The following is a 16,054-nucleotide window of genomic DNA, read 5'->3' on the forward strand; positions in this document are numbered from 1 at the left end:
GCTCTTTGAAAGGGCATTTATTTTGCCTGCTTGTATGTTATAAGATCTGGGACAGGACTCGAGAGTACTGCAGTGATTTGTAGTTTGATTGTTTGTTTTGATATGTTTAATACGTATGTTGCTTGCGAACTGCCTAAGTCAGGGGTGTCCAACCTGAGGCCTGAGGGCCACATGTGGCCCCGTGAAGTATTTTGTGTGGCCCTGGTTGAGGGCGATGCAATGTTTTCCTCTGCTGCCCCCGGGTGTTTACTGTCTTGCCGGCTCCCTCCTCTGTCTTGCTGCAGCGTTTGCGTGTTTGTGCGGCCCCAGATACATTTTTTTCCGGCCAATGCGGCCCAGGGAAGCCAAAAGGTTGGACACCCCTGGCCTAAGTATTTATGCGGCGTATACATTTTTAACTACCACTTCATGGTGAGATTAAAGGAAAATAATGATTTTTCCATACCTGCTTAATGTTTTTGAGGGGGGTGGAGGGAAATGTTTTCCATATAACACTTACCTTAAATAACAATTCTCCTATCAATCCATTCCAAGATCCATCTTCTTGAGGACTTCCATATTTATGATCTGGAGCAACGTAGATTTCATACTTGAAGCCCAAGTAATTTGATAGGGCGTCTAAAACATCGATGGAAAAGCCCTGATATTTCTTTGGTTTCCCCAAGACATTTTCAGAGACCATCACAAATGGTTCTTCCTAAACAGGATTAAAAAAAGCAACATAAATTAGGATTCCAACCATCCTCATAGTTAATAATATCTATAACTAGTTAGCATCCTATATAATAAAATCCTAAGTGCGCATGTGCACTTAGGGTTTCGTGTTCCCTGCCGCCGTGTTTTCTGATCCCTGGCCAGATTCTATTTTAGAACGCGGTGGCAGGGAACACTCTGGCCACTCCTCTCCTCCCACCCTCAGTCACCAACTCTCCCTGCCTGTGTCCTGGCCGCCCCAATTGCCATATTCGGCAGCTTGATGCGGTGCAGAGCGGCGCTGGCGGCGGCTGCCGGGAGGAGGGCTCCGAGCCGCTGAAGACTCTCCCCAAAGTGCAGCAGAAGATCGGGCGCTGTTTCCTTAAGGATCGCGGCCGGCTGTACCAAACTTTGCAGGCCGCACAGCACCTCAGTAGAATGTTTCCTCTGACATACGCGATCGCGTCAGAGGGAACGTGCTACCGAAGTGCAGAGCAGCCTGCGAGGTTCGCAAAAGCCGTCCGCGATGCTCACAAGGCTACATGCTGGACCGGGGGAGCAGGTAAGGGGTGCTGCTGACCGGGGGAGCAGGGAAGAGGGACCGGGGGAGCAGGGAAGAGATGCTGCTGACCGGGGAAGCAGGGAAGAGGAACCGGGGGAGCAGGGAAGAGGTGCTGTTGGACCGTGGGGAGGGGGGGGGGAGGGGGGTGGTAAAAATGGTTTGGAGCTGGGGCTGAAAATAGGGGACATGTGATGGAAGGAGGCTTTACTAGCACCCGTTAATGTAACGGGCTTAAACACTAGTAATAAAATAATTTGACAATACACAATAAGGGTTAATATGTAGCAAGCCTTTCAACAATGATGCTAATCAGTTATTCAGTTTTACCTGAGCAACTTTAGGCTTGCTATTTCAGCAGCCTAATTTACAGAGTAGTTACTAAGCTTAGCTGCAGATAAAGTGTACATTTATCATAGTAATATTTATAAGATTATTAAAAAAAAAAAATATTTACTAAGGAAGTCACCATGTGTGGTACCTCAGTACCCTTATTTGGTAGCTTGGCTCCTAGTGGTGGGACTATGAAACTACTACTATTAGGGGTCAAAAAGCTCTATGGAATACTTTTACTAAGGAGCACTAGCTAACATGCTAATATTTAGCACGTGCTAAAACGACTAGCATGCGTTAGTAAAAGGAGTTCTATATTTCCATTTCAATTTCTAGACTGCAAAAGCATTTCAGTTCAATGCGATTAACAAAGGAAGACGAGGAGCTGCACAACAGTGACCTACAAACTCTCTGCAAACAATCAATCTTCATTTAAAAAAAAAACCAAAAACTAGCAATTGCCGAGATCATCAATTTCCTAAAAATGTAGCAAATATGGTTGATTTCAATAATTTTCTAAATTGCGGGTAAGATGATGATAACGATAACAATTTTCTAAATTTGTCATCCCAACTAGCTGCCTGAAAAGCAAGGGAACGTTCTAAAAACTTCTTATATGGTAACCGATGGGATGGGACGGGACTAAATGAGGATCCGTCCTGCCCCACCCACTAGACACCTGGGAAACCTTTGATAGGTGCTATGAGGGAACACAGGCCGAGGGGAGGGCAAGGATTCCAAGAAGGTTAGATGTATATAGGAGAATGATGCCAGGGGGACAAGGCAGAAGAAAGATACCTGGGAGGTTCAGGTAGGAGAAGGATGCCGGGGACTAAGGGCCTGTTTTACAAAGCTGCGCTAGCGGCTGCAGCGTGGTAACAGCCCCGAAGCCCATAGAGATTTAAAGGGCTTTGGGGCTTTGTAAAACAGGCCCTGAGAGATGAGGTTTATTTTATTCCCGTAAATGGCCCCTTTAAGATGATTGCAAGGACAATCAGGTGTATTTTTTGATGTGTTGTGTTTGTATTTGTGAACTATGATATGTATGGTTATTTGTAAACCACCTAGTTATGGGCGGTGTATAAATTTAATAAATAAAAAAAATATTTGTGACCTGATGCTCTGGAGGAGGAAAGATAGCACCAGTACACAATAAAATGCAAGCTGCGTTTATCAATTTGCAAAATAACAAGGTGCTATGTGTGTTTTTGCATACTTTATATCTAATGTTATTTTAACCATTTTATTTCTATTTCTTATTCAATTGTATTTTTAATCTTATGTAAACCGCACAGAACTTCACGGTACTGCGGTATATAGGTTATTATTATTATTATATTAATTACTATTTAGCTCATGTTGAAATAAATAAAGGAACCCTGTTTACTAAAGTATGGTAAGTTTTTGCACCTTACTGCACCTTAACTGCATGGTCCAAAAGCCAAACCAACTGACCTAAGACAGAAGGGTATCATGTCTTGTGAAGCCTGAGTGGGATTAGAGCTTGTAGTGATTAAGGGCTCCTTTTACAAAGCAACGATAGCGGTTTTAGCACGCACTTAGCGCGCACTAAATTGCCGTGCGCGCTAGACACTAACACCAGCATTGAGCTAAAATACCCCGCGCGCTAGCCGCCACTGCCTCCTCTTGAGCAGGCAGTAGTTTTTCGGGTAGCGCGCGCTAATCCGGTGCATGCACTAAAATTGCTAGCACACCTTTGTAAAAGGAGCCCTGTATGCATTATAATTGTTATATTGAAATAAATAAATAAATAAAGCCTACACACTCCTGATGCTTTCATTGGGGTCACGGGCGGATGACACTCACAGCTAGGAAGCCTGGCAGGTGAAAGATCACAGACAGACAGTCTGCTCCAGATGACTTGCTAGTAGACACACAGCATACCATATTTGGCATTTGATTTTAATCCTTCTTCTTGTTTGTTATTTTGTACTGCTTGCCTCTCCAGACACAAATCCCCTCCTTTGCAAAGCCGCGCTGGCGTTTTTAGCGCCAGACGTGGCAGTAACAGCTCTGATGCTCCTAAGAATTCAATGAGCATCAGAGCTGTTAACGCAGCATCTGACACTAAAAATGCTAGTGTGGCTTTGTAAAAGGGGGTGTGGGGGAGGGGTGGAGATAAGTAATGCTAATTTATTCTTTAACAACAGCCAAGAGGAAAATGAGATTCTTCTCATTTATGACCCATAGTGTTTGTAATCTGCGATGTTTCTTTAATGCAATCCTTGACATTTACAGTAATTTCACCATAGAATTTTTGTTAGGCATTGAGCAACTTTAATTTAGAAAAAGATTGAGAAAGAGCAACATATTTAAAGCTTTTTTTTTTTTTTTTCATGGAGCAGTGATCATCTTAACTGATTCTTCTCTTTCCCGCAAAGTTAGAAAGAAGGGAGACCATTTCTGAAATTGAATTTTCTGATCTTCATCCTTATTAAATTCAACTACCAAATATTTGATCCAATATGGAGACTATTTTAATCCAAAGTTTCTAATGTCAGCCTTGGAATAAAGTAAATTCATAAGCATTATATCAGACATCCCAGTTCACCTTAACTTTTGAAAAATGAGAAAAGTATTGGACCTTTATTAGTAAAGCAAGAAGAAACTTCTCTAGGTTAACAAGTTACACCATTTTCCTGTATAGGTTACTAATTTGCACTACATCTCAGAAAATGCCATCTCTTTAATAGATATAGATTATCTGTTCACAATAAGCAGACTAAATAGCACATATGGTCTTTATCTTCCTTTGTTTTCTATGCAACCAATATTCAGCCTATGACAATATGCAGCTTTCAGCACTGAATATCTGGCTATGAAACTGACCCAGAGGTCCAACTAGGCACTGGCCAATTAGAATATAAGAGCTGCCATAGTGGAACAAACCAAAGATCAATCAAGCCAGTATCCTGTTTCCAACAGTGGCCAACCCAGGTCAAAAGTACCTGGCAAACTCCCAAGGAGAAAAACAGATTTTATACTGCTTGTCGTAGGAATAAGCAGTGGATTTTCCAAATGGCTTATGGACTTCTCTTTTAGGAAATTATCCAAACCTTTCTTAAACCCTGCTAAGCTAACCACTTTCACTACATTTTCTGAAAATGAATTCTAGAGTTTAATTACCTGTTCAGTGAAGAAATAGTTTCTCCAGTTTGTTTTAAATCTACTCTTAGTAGTTTCAATGCATGTCCCATAGTCCTAGTATTTTTGGAAAGAGTAAACAATCAATTCACGTCTACTCATTCCACTCCTATCAGTATTTTGTAGACCTCTATCATATCTACCCTGAGCCATCTCTTCTCTAGGATGAAGAGCCCTAGCCTCTTTAGTCTTTCCTTATAGGGAAGTTGTCCTATCTTTTTTATCACTTTCATCACCATTCTCTGCACCTTTTCTATTTCTACTACATCTTTTTTTGAGATACAGTGACCAGAATTGCATACAGTATTCAAGGTGCTGCAATATCATAGAGTAATACAAGAGCATTATAACATTTTCATCTTTGTTTTCTGTTTCTTTTCTGACAATTCCTAACATTCTATTTGCTTTCTTAGTCGCTACTGCATATTGAGCTGAGGGTTTCAACGTATCCTCAATGATGACACCTAGATTCTTTTCCTGGGCAGTGACTCCTAATGTGGAACCCTGCATCATGCAACTATAATTCAGGTTCCTCTTTCTCTTATGCATCACTTTGCACTTGTTCACATTAAATGTTATCTGCCATTTTGATACCCAGTCTTCCAGTCTCACATGGTCCTCTTGCAATTTTTCACAATCCTTTTGCGATTTAACAATGTTGTGCCATCAGCAAATCTAATTATCTCACTAGTTATTCCTATCTCTAGATCTTTAATAAATATGTTAAAAAGCCCCTGGGGAACCCCAGTATTTAACAATCAAATAGATCAAACCCAATGCAGCTAGTATTCTTCGTATTATCAAAAATATGAGCTGCTAACTCTAGAGATGCAAGAATAAACAGCGAACAACGTCTTGTCAAAGGAGGACAAGTCTCAGAACCCCGTTAGGGAAGTGCTTTTTTCTAACTCGAGAGGGTAGGTTATATCATTAGCTCAAAAACCTCCTTGACTAGTGTCTAGACGTCATGATATGTTTTCAATTGTAGCCCCCCAAACTTGGAACTCTCTGCCACAATATATAAAAAATGAAAAGGAACTTAGTCTGTTTAAAAATAAATTAAAAACCTTTCTTTTTAAAGATGCTTTTAATCTTTAATTAAAATACTTATTATTGCAGTTAAGTCATCCCTCCTAGTGTTTTTCCCTTGAATGTTCCTTTCTTGAAATACCTATTATGTAACTTTTTCCCTTTTATCATTATGTGTCTTTGTATTTGTCTGTTTATGGGTTTGTCTTTATTCAGCACTTAATTGTATTAACATGTATATCGAAATGCTTATAATCATCTTATAATGTTAAAGTGTTTGTCAGTTTAGGAATTTGTTTTTTTTTATCAAGTATTTGTTATTATTAACATGTTTTAAATTGTTCATGTATTTTATTGTAAATCGCTTAGTAAACTACGGATAAGCGATCAATCAAATAAAAAATAAACATAAACATAAACATCTACAAATACTCTTGAAAACTAACAAATTTAATTGTCTGTGCTGATAATGCTAATCACTGGTGTTGTGGGTTATTCACCAACCAATACTAAACTGTTAGCAGACAATTGGACATATCGCAAGACAGTTGCTGTTAAACCATTCAAGCAAAACTGAGCATTTCAAAACTGTTCAAATAAGGTAGTTAAGTAAACTAATCTTACTTTTTACCCTTCTCCACAGAGGCTATTGATCATTTAACCCTACTCTCTGTTTTATTTCAACAAGTTCTTAATCCTTAATAGGACATTATCTCCTATCCCATGACTTCCTAATTTCCTCTGAAGTATTTCATGAGGTACTTTGTCAAATGCCTTTTGAAAATCCAGATACATAAAATTGACCATCTCATCTTTATCTACATTTTCATTCACCCCTTCAAAGAAATGTAGTAAATCGGTGAGGCAAGATTGCCCTTTACTGGTTCTGTCTCATTAATCCCTGTTTATGTATGTGCTCTGTCATTTTGTTCTTTATGATACAATAGCTTTTACAATTTCACCTAGCATCACCGGTCTATAATTTCCTGGATCAGATTTGGAACTCTTTTTAAAAATTGGTATTACGTTATCCTCCCTCCAGACTTCCGGTACCATGCTGGATTTTAAAGATAAATTAAAATCACTAACAATAGCTCTGAAAGTTCATTTTTCAATTCTATCAGTACTCTGGGATGTATACCATCAGATCCAGGTGATTTGCTACTGTTAAGTGGCATTAAGTGCTGTAAAGTGACTATGTTGGCATGATTCTGGCAATGTTTTTATAGGTGCAAGTAGATGCCTTAAAAGACATTTTAAAATGATTTTCAAGCAGCATTTTTCACTTAACTTAGACATCTAAGTTAAGGTGCCATTTATAGAATATAGGCCTTAGTGTTTCCTAAACAGGAGACAGTTAAAGTTAATATTCCAGATTTAATTTTGTGCAGGTCTCATTTTTTTGCATGATGGCAATATTAGTACAAACCCTTCAAACAAACAAACAAAACCCTTAAAATATGTCACATTAAATCAGTAGGGTAGTCCCACATCAGAATACATTAAGCTTAGATTTTACCCTACGTTAGGTTTCTCCAAATGGAACTATGGTATGTTTCCATAAGAAAAAGGAGGAGTAGTAGCTATCTTCTCACCCAGTGGCAGCTCTTCCAATAAAAATAAAGTTGATTAAAGGCCAAAATCAGGAACAGCTCCCAAGGCTACTTACTCTCCAGCAGGCAATTCAACTTCAGCATCAACCACACTGCCCCGTGACAAACCCATTGCTGAATCTGGTCTCATTGTGGCCTCCACATACTGAAGAGTTGTCAGATCTCATTAAGCCAACAAATTTCCTAGTCACTTGTCTCTTAAAACTAAAAACAGACCAGAGCCACAATGCAGAAACAAGTCAGTCAGGCCTCTTCATGGTAGAGTGAATGCACGGCCTGCAGTAGGACATAGTTTCTCTTTCCTCTTGTCCAGTCTTACACAGAGTTAAATACAAGCTGAACAGTTTTATGGATCAACACACCAGAGCTCTGCCATCCTGCTCTGCCCCCAAAGTATTTTTCCTATTTAACTTTTCCATTAAGAAAACTGACATTTAGAGATATGTTTACTAAAATATATTAAGCCGTATTTCATGTTCAGTGGCTGCTGTTAAAAATACAAGTCCTCTCTGTGGATTTCCAGCATTGTTATCTGGATAGTATAACTGAAAATCTCTCTATTTGCTGTGAAAATATCCAGATAGTGCTGGGATGGAGATACTCAGAAAAATAATACAGAAAACATTAAAACTATAAAAGTGAGGAAATATTAAGAAAAATGAAGTGGAATCAATGACGATTGCCCCAGCAAAGTACCTGGCTAGTACTCTGATGATTCCTGAAGATTGACTTATCATCTGTAGGCTGCTTTAAAGTTTGCGGGATGGAGCTAAGGCATTTGAAACAATGTGTTCTCTGCCATCGCTCGACCCACAGGGTTTCTAGAAATTGATAATGGTCTAGATTTCTTCTTGATTACACATATAATGCAAATTAATCTGTATGAATGAACTCACGTTTGGTTAACAAATAAAACAAAGACATGGAATTAGCAACAGCTGCAGAGGCTACTGTACAAAAAGATGAGTGCCTGCAAAGATAGAGAACTTGAGTCCTAGTTGAAGAAATGCCATCAAAACTAGTCCACTTAGCCCTTTATATGAAAGCAGACACTGATGCCTGATTTAGTAAGAATTTAGATGACAGATTTTGTGGTGCACAGGCTGAGACACAGGCCTAAATAAATGTTTTTCCTCAGATATGTCTGCCATTTATCAGTCTAAGTGCAGTCTACACAGGGTTCAGCAGACCTGCATTTGGAAAAGGGTGCTTCAAGACTTGATGATTTCCATATTAGCAAGGATTTATTCAACATCACTTCTGGGTTTATTAGATAATAGCAGCTCATAATTCTGAATTTGTATTCAGCCAGTTAAAATGCTACCACTAATTGCCCAGCTGATTTACAACACTGTTTAAAGCATACAGCTTTCACAGTTAATTCTAATCTTTTATTAAACTATATAAGGTTTGTTGATTATTTAATCAAAGAAAAGGGAACAGAGTGCTTGTAGGTTTCTAAAACTTAGGGAGGGTAATTTTCAAAGCTGATCCTGCAGTTAAAAAAATGTTTTTACTACTAATAGAGGCTTTTGTAAAACAATATTTACATTTTGAATATAATTCTAACCATCACCTATATATCTAAGCACCCAGAGAGTCCATAAAGGAAGTTAGACATCAATTGTCCTTTATAGAATAGAACTGGCATAAGTGTTATTTTTTTTTCCTTAGGTTTAATGTCTTTATTGAATTTCATAAAATACAATAATTCAACACAATTAATCTAATTAAATTTAAGCCCTTCCCCCTACCCACATCAAAATTGAAAAGTAGATGAATTGGGAGTACAAACCAGAAAGACAAGTCAATTAGCCTATATTCTACAACTAGTCATTAAGCCCATTACATTAATGGGTGTTAGAATATATGTCTATCTGTCTTTCTGTCTCTCTCCCTCCCGCTGTCTCTCTCTCTCTCCCTGGCTCCCTTTCTCTGTCTTTCTGTCCCTCTCCCTGCCCCTGTGTCTTTCTTCCTTTCTTTCTGTCTCTCTCCCTCCCGCTGTCTGTCTGTCATTCTTTCCCTCCTTTTCCCTGTGCAGCAGCATTTCCACCCCACTTCCCTGTGCAGCAGCAACAGCATTTCCCTCCCCCCCCACTTTCCTGTACTGAAGCAGCAACGGTATTTCCCTTCCCCTCCAGGTCCCTGTGCAGCAGTAGCAGCATTTTCCCCCACCCTCCCTTCCCTTCTCTTATCGCGATCTGGCCTGCTCCATTCGGCCCCTCCCCCTTCTTTTACTGCGTTCTGTCCTGCTTCGATCTGGCCTGCTCCGTTCGGCCCCTCCCCCTTCCCATGGTCTAGCCTGCTCCATGCCCCTCCCTTCCCTTATTGCGTTCCTGTGGCTGAAGTCCTCTTGTTTGTCGGCCCCCTTCCCTTCCCATGGGCTGGCCTGCTGCGGCCGAAGGTTTTTTTTTTAAGTTTAAAAGTGCCGCCACGGCTCCTCTCACGATCCCCGCCAGCGTCAGAAGTATTCTCCGATGCTGGTGTGGCTCGTGAGAGGAGCCGACACCGCAGCTTTTAATTTTTGCTTGAGGAGGTGGAGAGCAGGGAGTCCAGCGCTGCAGACCAGTCCTGGCGTCCACGGAGAGAGGGAGCGATATATGCGCGCATGCGCACTCCTGCTGCCACAGACCTACTGATCACAGATCAGAGATCACGGAAGCACGCAGGTAAGAGTGCGCATGCACAGCTAGGGTTTTATTATATAGGATAGTCATCTAAAAGAGCCTATACCCTCATAAAATTTCGAACTGAACATCGCCTAACAGCAGCTACTTCTTCATATTTATGTGTAAGACAGACTCTCGCCCACCATGCAGGAAAAGAAAGAGCTGTACTATTTTTCCATTCTGACAAAACATGCTGAATTGCTAGACCCATAAGATCAAATGGGATCCAAGATGGCATCGGGGATGGACGCATAGCACGGAGCTGTTTCCCTTACCGGACCTTTTACTACTGCCTGCCTTTTCCTTTGAGTTTTCTGACGGCAGGCCTGTGGTGCCTGATCGCAATATTTTTCCTACCTCTGACATCAGCAAGCGGAAAGGAACTTCCCGGCTGCCTCCTTCTGTGGCTGGAAGCTCCGGAGGTCTGGTTCAGACAACTCTTGAGGGGAGGTTCCAGCGTCAGGCAAAGGAGATACTTCCAACATCGGGAGGCATACCAAATTCAGCGGTGAGCCGTAGTTCAGATCAGGTTTCCTTAAACTCGATCCAGGGGCAGGCTCCTCTCCAACCAGGAAGAGAGAGCCCTATGGAGAGAGAGGTGATGGAGCCCCCCCCCCCCCTCCAAGAGGATTGGCAGTTGTTAAACCCAGGAGGAGCAATTGGAGCAGAGTTGATGGTGGAAAAAGACCCAGTTGAAGCTTTAACATCAGCACTCTCTATGGAAATTAAAGAGATCTTATCTTCTGGGAGAAAGAGTGAGTCCTTTGGAGAGTTAGTAAAGCCTGCTGTTGTTAGTATGGATGACCTGTGGAGCACTATTGAGATCATGGACTCCAATCTCAGAAAGGCAGTATCTATGGTGAGATCTGATTGTGCCTCTATCAACTCCCAGGTAAACATTCCCGCTGAATTGTTCAGGAACAAGGTGAGAGCAAAAACCGACATGAAAAACAGATTATACAAATTAAAACTATAGAAGTGGAAATTGTCAAAGAAAGAACCTTTATACAAAAAAAAAAGGAATATATGGAAAACAAAGAGAGGAAAAATAATTTGGGATTTTTAAATTTTTCTAAATCTCCAATAATATCTGCTGTTGAAATAGTTCGGAGATATTTAAAAGGGACTTTGTTGATACCAACGGAAAATCTGCTTCTGTAAGAGCCCAGTATATTTCTCTGGGAAGAAAACAAAATAATTCTACTCCATTGAAGCAGTGGGAATGGAAGGTGGTGATTTGAATTTAACTAACTTTCTGGAGAACTCACTGGAAGTAATAACTGAAAGGCTGACTCTTATAGTGACGTTTGTCTTTGAATTTGATACGGATTTAATTCTTCTGACTTATTTTAGACACATGAATGAAAAATTTTTCGGTTCAACAATACGTATTTTTCCTGACATATCTCAAGGGACACAGAGGAGATGAAAGGACTTCTTGGCATACAGGCCAAAGGTCCAAGCTCTGGGTACATCCTTTGTATTGAAATTTCCTGCAAAATGATGTTGTAACATTAGAGGGGGGAAGATTTGCAAATAATGGAGGTGACAGGCATGCAAATCTGCTCCACTGATATAGACAGGTGTAGAAGGTTTTTGGGTTTGTTTGTTTTTGTTTTTTTTTTAATCCCTAGAGGCCTTACAATTAAAATAAAAATAGAACAAAGAGCTAAAGGGGGATGTGAACCAAGGTTCCCCAGTTCTCAGTCCACTACACTAACATTTAAACTTCTTCTCAGACCTACATAGGACTCTGTTAAAAATGTCCAATAGTACCTGAAGCTGTCATAGTGCTTGGTATCCCTTTCTGGTTTCACATTTGGGGGAAAGGAAGGGGAACAGCAACCACTGGGGGAATTAAAGAAGTGTCATGATTTAATCCCTCTAGTGGACAGCTGATTGATCACAGCTCCTCTCTGTAACTTGGATGTGCCAAGTACCAGGTCTAAATATGGGCATCCATCTTTTAGTCATGGATGCCCGCTCCTTCTGTGATTTGAGTTAGACATCCATATTTTTGCCCTTACCTAGTCCTGCACAAAATACAGCCAGACTACCACCCTTTGCCATATGGACATACTAGAGTGTTAGATGTCCATGTTCTATCTTTATTTCTTTCTTTCAGTATTTATATACCACTTATAACCTAAGTGGTTTATATTCAGGTACTCAAGCATTTGTCCCTATCTATCCCAGTGGGCTCACATGCTTTCTAATGTACCTGGGGCAATGGGGTATTAAGTGACATGCCCAAGGTCACAAGGAGCAGTGAGGGAATTGAACCCACACCTCAGGGTGCCTAGGCTGTAGCTCTAACCACTACACCGCAGACTGGACATCCATGCAATATGGACACCTACCTTAGACTGTGAGCCTGTTGGGGACAGAAAAAGTACCAGCATGTGTAGCGTTGCATTTGCCCAGTAGTGCTATAGAAATGATAAGAAGTAGTAAGTAGAAGTAAATGCCAGTTTTCAGATGTCCAAAGTAAACCAAGAATAAAATAGCCACCTAAGAGTCCAGTCATTAACCAGTACATTCAAGCTTCTTGAATTACAGCTGCAATTGTTTGCAAATGTCCAAAATTGTCTACAGTATAACATTCTGACTTCTTACTATGCTAGCAGTTAATGATCCAACCTAGTGACTTACAATTTTGAGAAAGTACCAAGCAGTCATAAACTTAGCCATGCCAATCTCATCAATGGAATCAGCTTATTTCAGCTAAATTTAAATCACTTCCTTCAACTGACTTTTTTTTCTTTTTTTTTTTTTTCCAGAGACTGCAATGCTCACTTTAAAATGTTAATCATATGTCACTTCATCCCCTACAAGATCACAAAGAGTAGATTAGTCTCAAATACTTAATTTTCTTGAGTGCTTTATTAGCTCATGCTTTTAGGACATTCTTGACTACGAATGGCATAGTAGCTTATTTTTAATTGAACAGCCGAGTACATTACTTTATGTTACAATCAATGGCTACAACCTAATTGAAACATTTAATTTTCCCATTACAAGAATTCTCCCACTCTCATCAGTTTGGGGGGAGAGAATAACACAATATTGATTTCAAGGCCAAATGATTTAGATTTGCTTAAAACTTTATAGGATTATAAGATTATAGGATGGCATGTGTATCCCTAGTTTACGGTCACTTCAGCTTTGAAGAAAGAGGAACAGTGTGATGAGTAAGAAACTGTTCATCTTTATAGGGGTTGGTCCTGGAGATGCTGTGGGTACTTCATCAGTCCTGGGGGTGGGGTGGGGTGAGGAGGGAGTGTATTAAACATCTATAGAAGCATCATAGATGATTATATCAGGGGCAGCAGAACTTTTTTATTTGGGGGTTGCCTAAGCTTTACCCCCAACTCCAGCATCTCATCTTATTCCTACCAACCCACAGTCTCTCCTTCCTTAACTTTCCTCCAAAATGCTGTACCGTTGCTGTGTAGGGGAAGGAAGGAAGAAAATAAACGTCTTATGGGGAAAGGAGGAAAAATTTTTGGGGTGCCATGGCACCTGTGGCTTCCCCCATTCTGACGCCAATGATAATAGCCATCTTTTAAAACGACATAATGGGCAATGTTCAAAAGCCCTTATGCAGTGGCTGTCAACTGCTACCACATTTGTACTATGCACATCTGGCTGTGTAAATTGCTAGATGGGCAAAAGTTGTTTATTTATTTTTAAAATTTCTATCTCATCTATAACCTGGGTGGGTCACACATAAAAAACACATAATTAATACACATAAAACAAACAAAGTGCGTTAGGGCCTTAATGCGCAGAATAGTGCGCGCTAAAATGCCACGCATGCCAGCCGCTACTGCCTCCTTTAAGCAGGCGGTAATTTTTAGGCTAGCGCGTGCTATAGCGCGCACTAATCTTGTGCGTGCACTAAAAACGCTAGCGTACCTTAGTAAAAGGAGTCCATAGTGTTGTTACTTCAACACTTACACAACACATCAAACTTAAATTTTGTATTGCATGCTGACTCCCTAATCTATCATTTTGCTGTCTAAACCTGCCATATGAATTAATCCATTACCACCCTGGATAGACAGATGAGTTCTTAATAACTTCTTAAACTAAACTATATTCTTCCATAAACACAGGGAGCCTGGCAGGGCATTCCACAGAGATGGACCTGCCACAGCAAATGAGGTCATTCTTGTGCTGAGTATCTCCTAAGGGGAATAAAAAGCCAATGGAATATCCTACCTGCTGGCATTTAGACTTGGTCTTCAGTAGGTTATATCGTCTTTCTTTTTAACCTTTTTAGTTCAGCACTTTGTTTTTTTTCAGCAAAGTCAGTTTAGAACAGTGTTTCTCAACTCGGTCCTGGAGTACCAGGTTTTTAGGATATCCACAATGAATATGCATGAAATAAATTTGCATATAATGGAGGTAGTATATGCAAATCAAGTTTATGCAAATTCATTGTGGATATCCTGAAAACCTGGGACTCCAGGACCGAGTTGAGAAACACTGGTTTAGACAATAGTGTAGCCTATAGAGCAGTGGTTGTCAACCCTGTCCTAGGGGACCCCTAGCCAATCGGGTTTTCAATATATCCCTAATGAATATATATAAGAGAGATTTGCATATAATGGAAGTGACAGGTATGCAAATCTCTCTCATGCATATTCATTAGGGATATCTTGAAAACCCAATTGGCTGGGGGGTCACCTAGGACAGGGTTGAGAACCACTGCTTAAGAGGCTCTGTTAGGATTTTATATTTAAAAAACAGTCTTTTAGTCTAGGTTAGTATTAAACTTTGTTTAATGTTTAATTCCCTTCCACCCTCCCTAGCGCCCACCCATCCCAAAGCTGATCTTTTGATTTATAGGCTCTTCAGCTAATCAAGAAGAGGACACTGCTTTGGTAGGATTTTTTTTTCTGCTTTCTATTTTTCTCTTTCATCAGATACGAGCACTTTTGCAATCACAGTACGGCTGGGAAATATTGTGTTGCCCAACCTGTTGCCCAGGTTATACCTTCTGTCTGTGTGCAGACAGAAAATGTTACCCAAGCAGAGGGGTGGCTCCAGGTCCAGCTTGAATCCCTCAAAAAGGAAGTGAAGGAACTGGGAGAGGAGGTGGCAAGACTGAGAAATATTTGCAAGAATGAGATACATCAAATAAATTTGATTTGATTTTAAACTTAATACACCACTAAAAACTGAAGTGCTATAGCAGTTTACAGTTTGAAAACAGCTCATTATAACAAGTAACAAACTTAAAACATCTCATCTCAACAATTATTATTATACTAATTATACCATCACATCCATAGGACATATTACAAATATAATAATCATCTAATTGCAACCCTCATTATCAAATCCACTCATTAACTATATAAAAAAAGACCTCAATAAATATTGTAGGTGTTACCCCTAGCATTCTGACTCTCCTTAATATCTATGTCATAGTGTTCATTCCACAATACAAAATTTCTCAGTAAAAAACACGTTTTCAATAGCCTACACAAACCCAAATAACTTTCCATTGATTGCAATTCAATTGGCAGTTTATTCCACATGTTAGGTCCAGCATAACAATGTTTTTTTTCCATGTTCTAGTCAATCTTACTTTATCCAGTGATGGTAACTGAAGCAAGTTCTTCTGAGATGAATGCAGAACATGTATTGAAGCCTAGTTACTCAATTTATCTGACAAATACTCTGGGACTTTCTATTTCAATGCTTTAAACACCAAACACTAAAGTTTAAAAGTAATTCATCCTGTAATAGGCAACCAATGCAAATTAGCTAAATGCTTCATGAGGCATCAAAGATTTTCAGCAGTAGGGAAAAAGAGGCTGTGCAGATGAAGAAAAGCTGGACTTAGGTTATGAGACCCTGCAGGATCAATACTGTGACTCCACTTATCCTTGAACCACCAGTAGGCAGCCCTAGAAGTGGAGGAGAGGAGAACATCCCAAGGAGAGGAAGGACCAAAGCTTGAAAGTGGATCTGTGACCACT

At 40.0% G+C, this 16,054-nt stretch overlaps 1 protein-coding gene across 3 annotated transcripts in view; it reads right to left on the reverse strand.

The window, feature by feature from the left end:
* Nucleotides 1-16,054, reverse strand: part of GRID2 (glutamate ionotropic receptor delta type subunit 2) — a 2,335,100-nt gene that overhangs the window by 552,518 nt on the left and 1,766,528 nt on the right. For all 3 annotated transcript variants that reach the window (XM_033958336.1, XM_033958346.1, XM_033958356.1), the window contains one exon: nucleotides 500-697. In XM_033958336.1, the coding sequence (XP_033814227.1) occupies nucleotides 500-697 (198 nt within the window). The remainder of the gene's footprint in view (nucleotides 1-499; nucleotides 698-16,054) is intronic.

Source organism: Geotrypetes seraphini, chromosome 1, assembly GCF_902459505.1.
Source record: "Geotrypetes seraphini chromosome 1, aGeoSer1.1, whole genome shotgun sequence".
In the NCBI taxonomy this organism is placed as follows: Eukaryota; Metazoa; Chordata; class Amphibia; order Gymnophiona; family Dermophiidae; genus Geotrypetes; species Geotrypetes seraphini.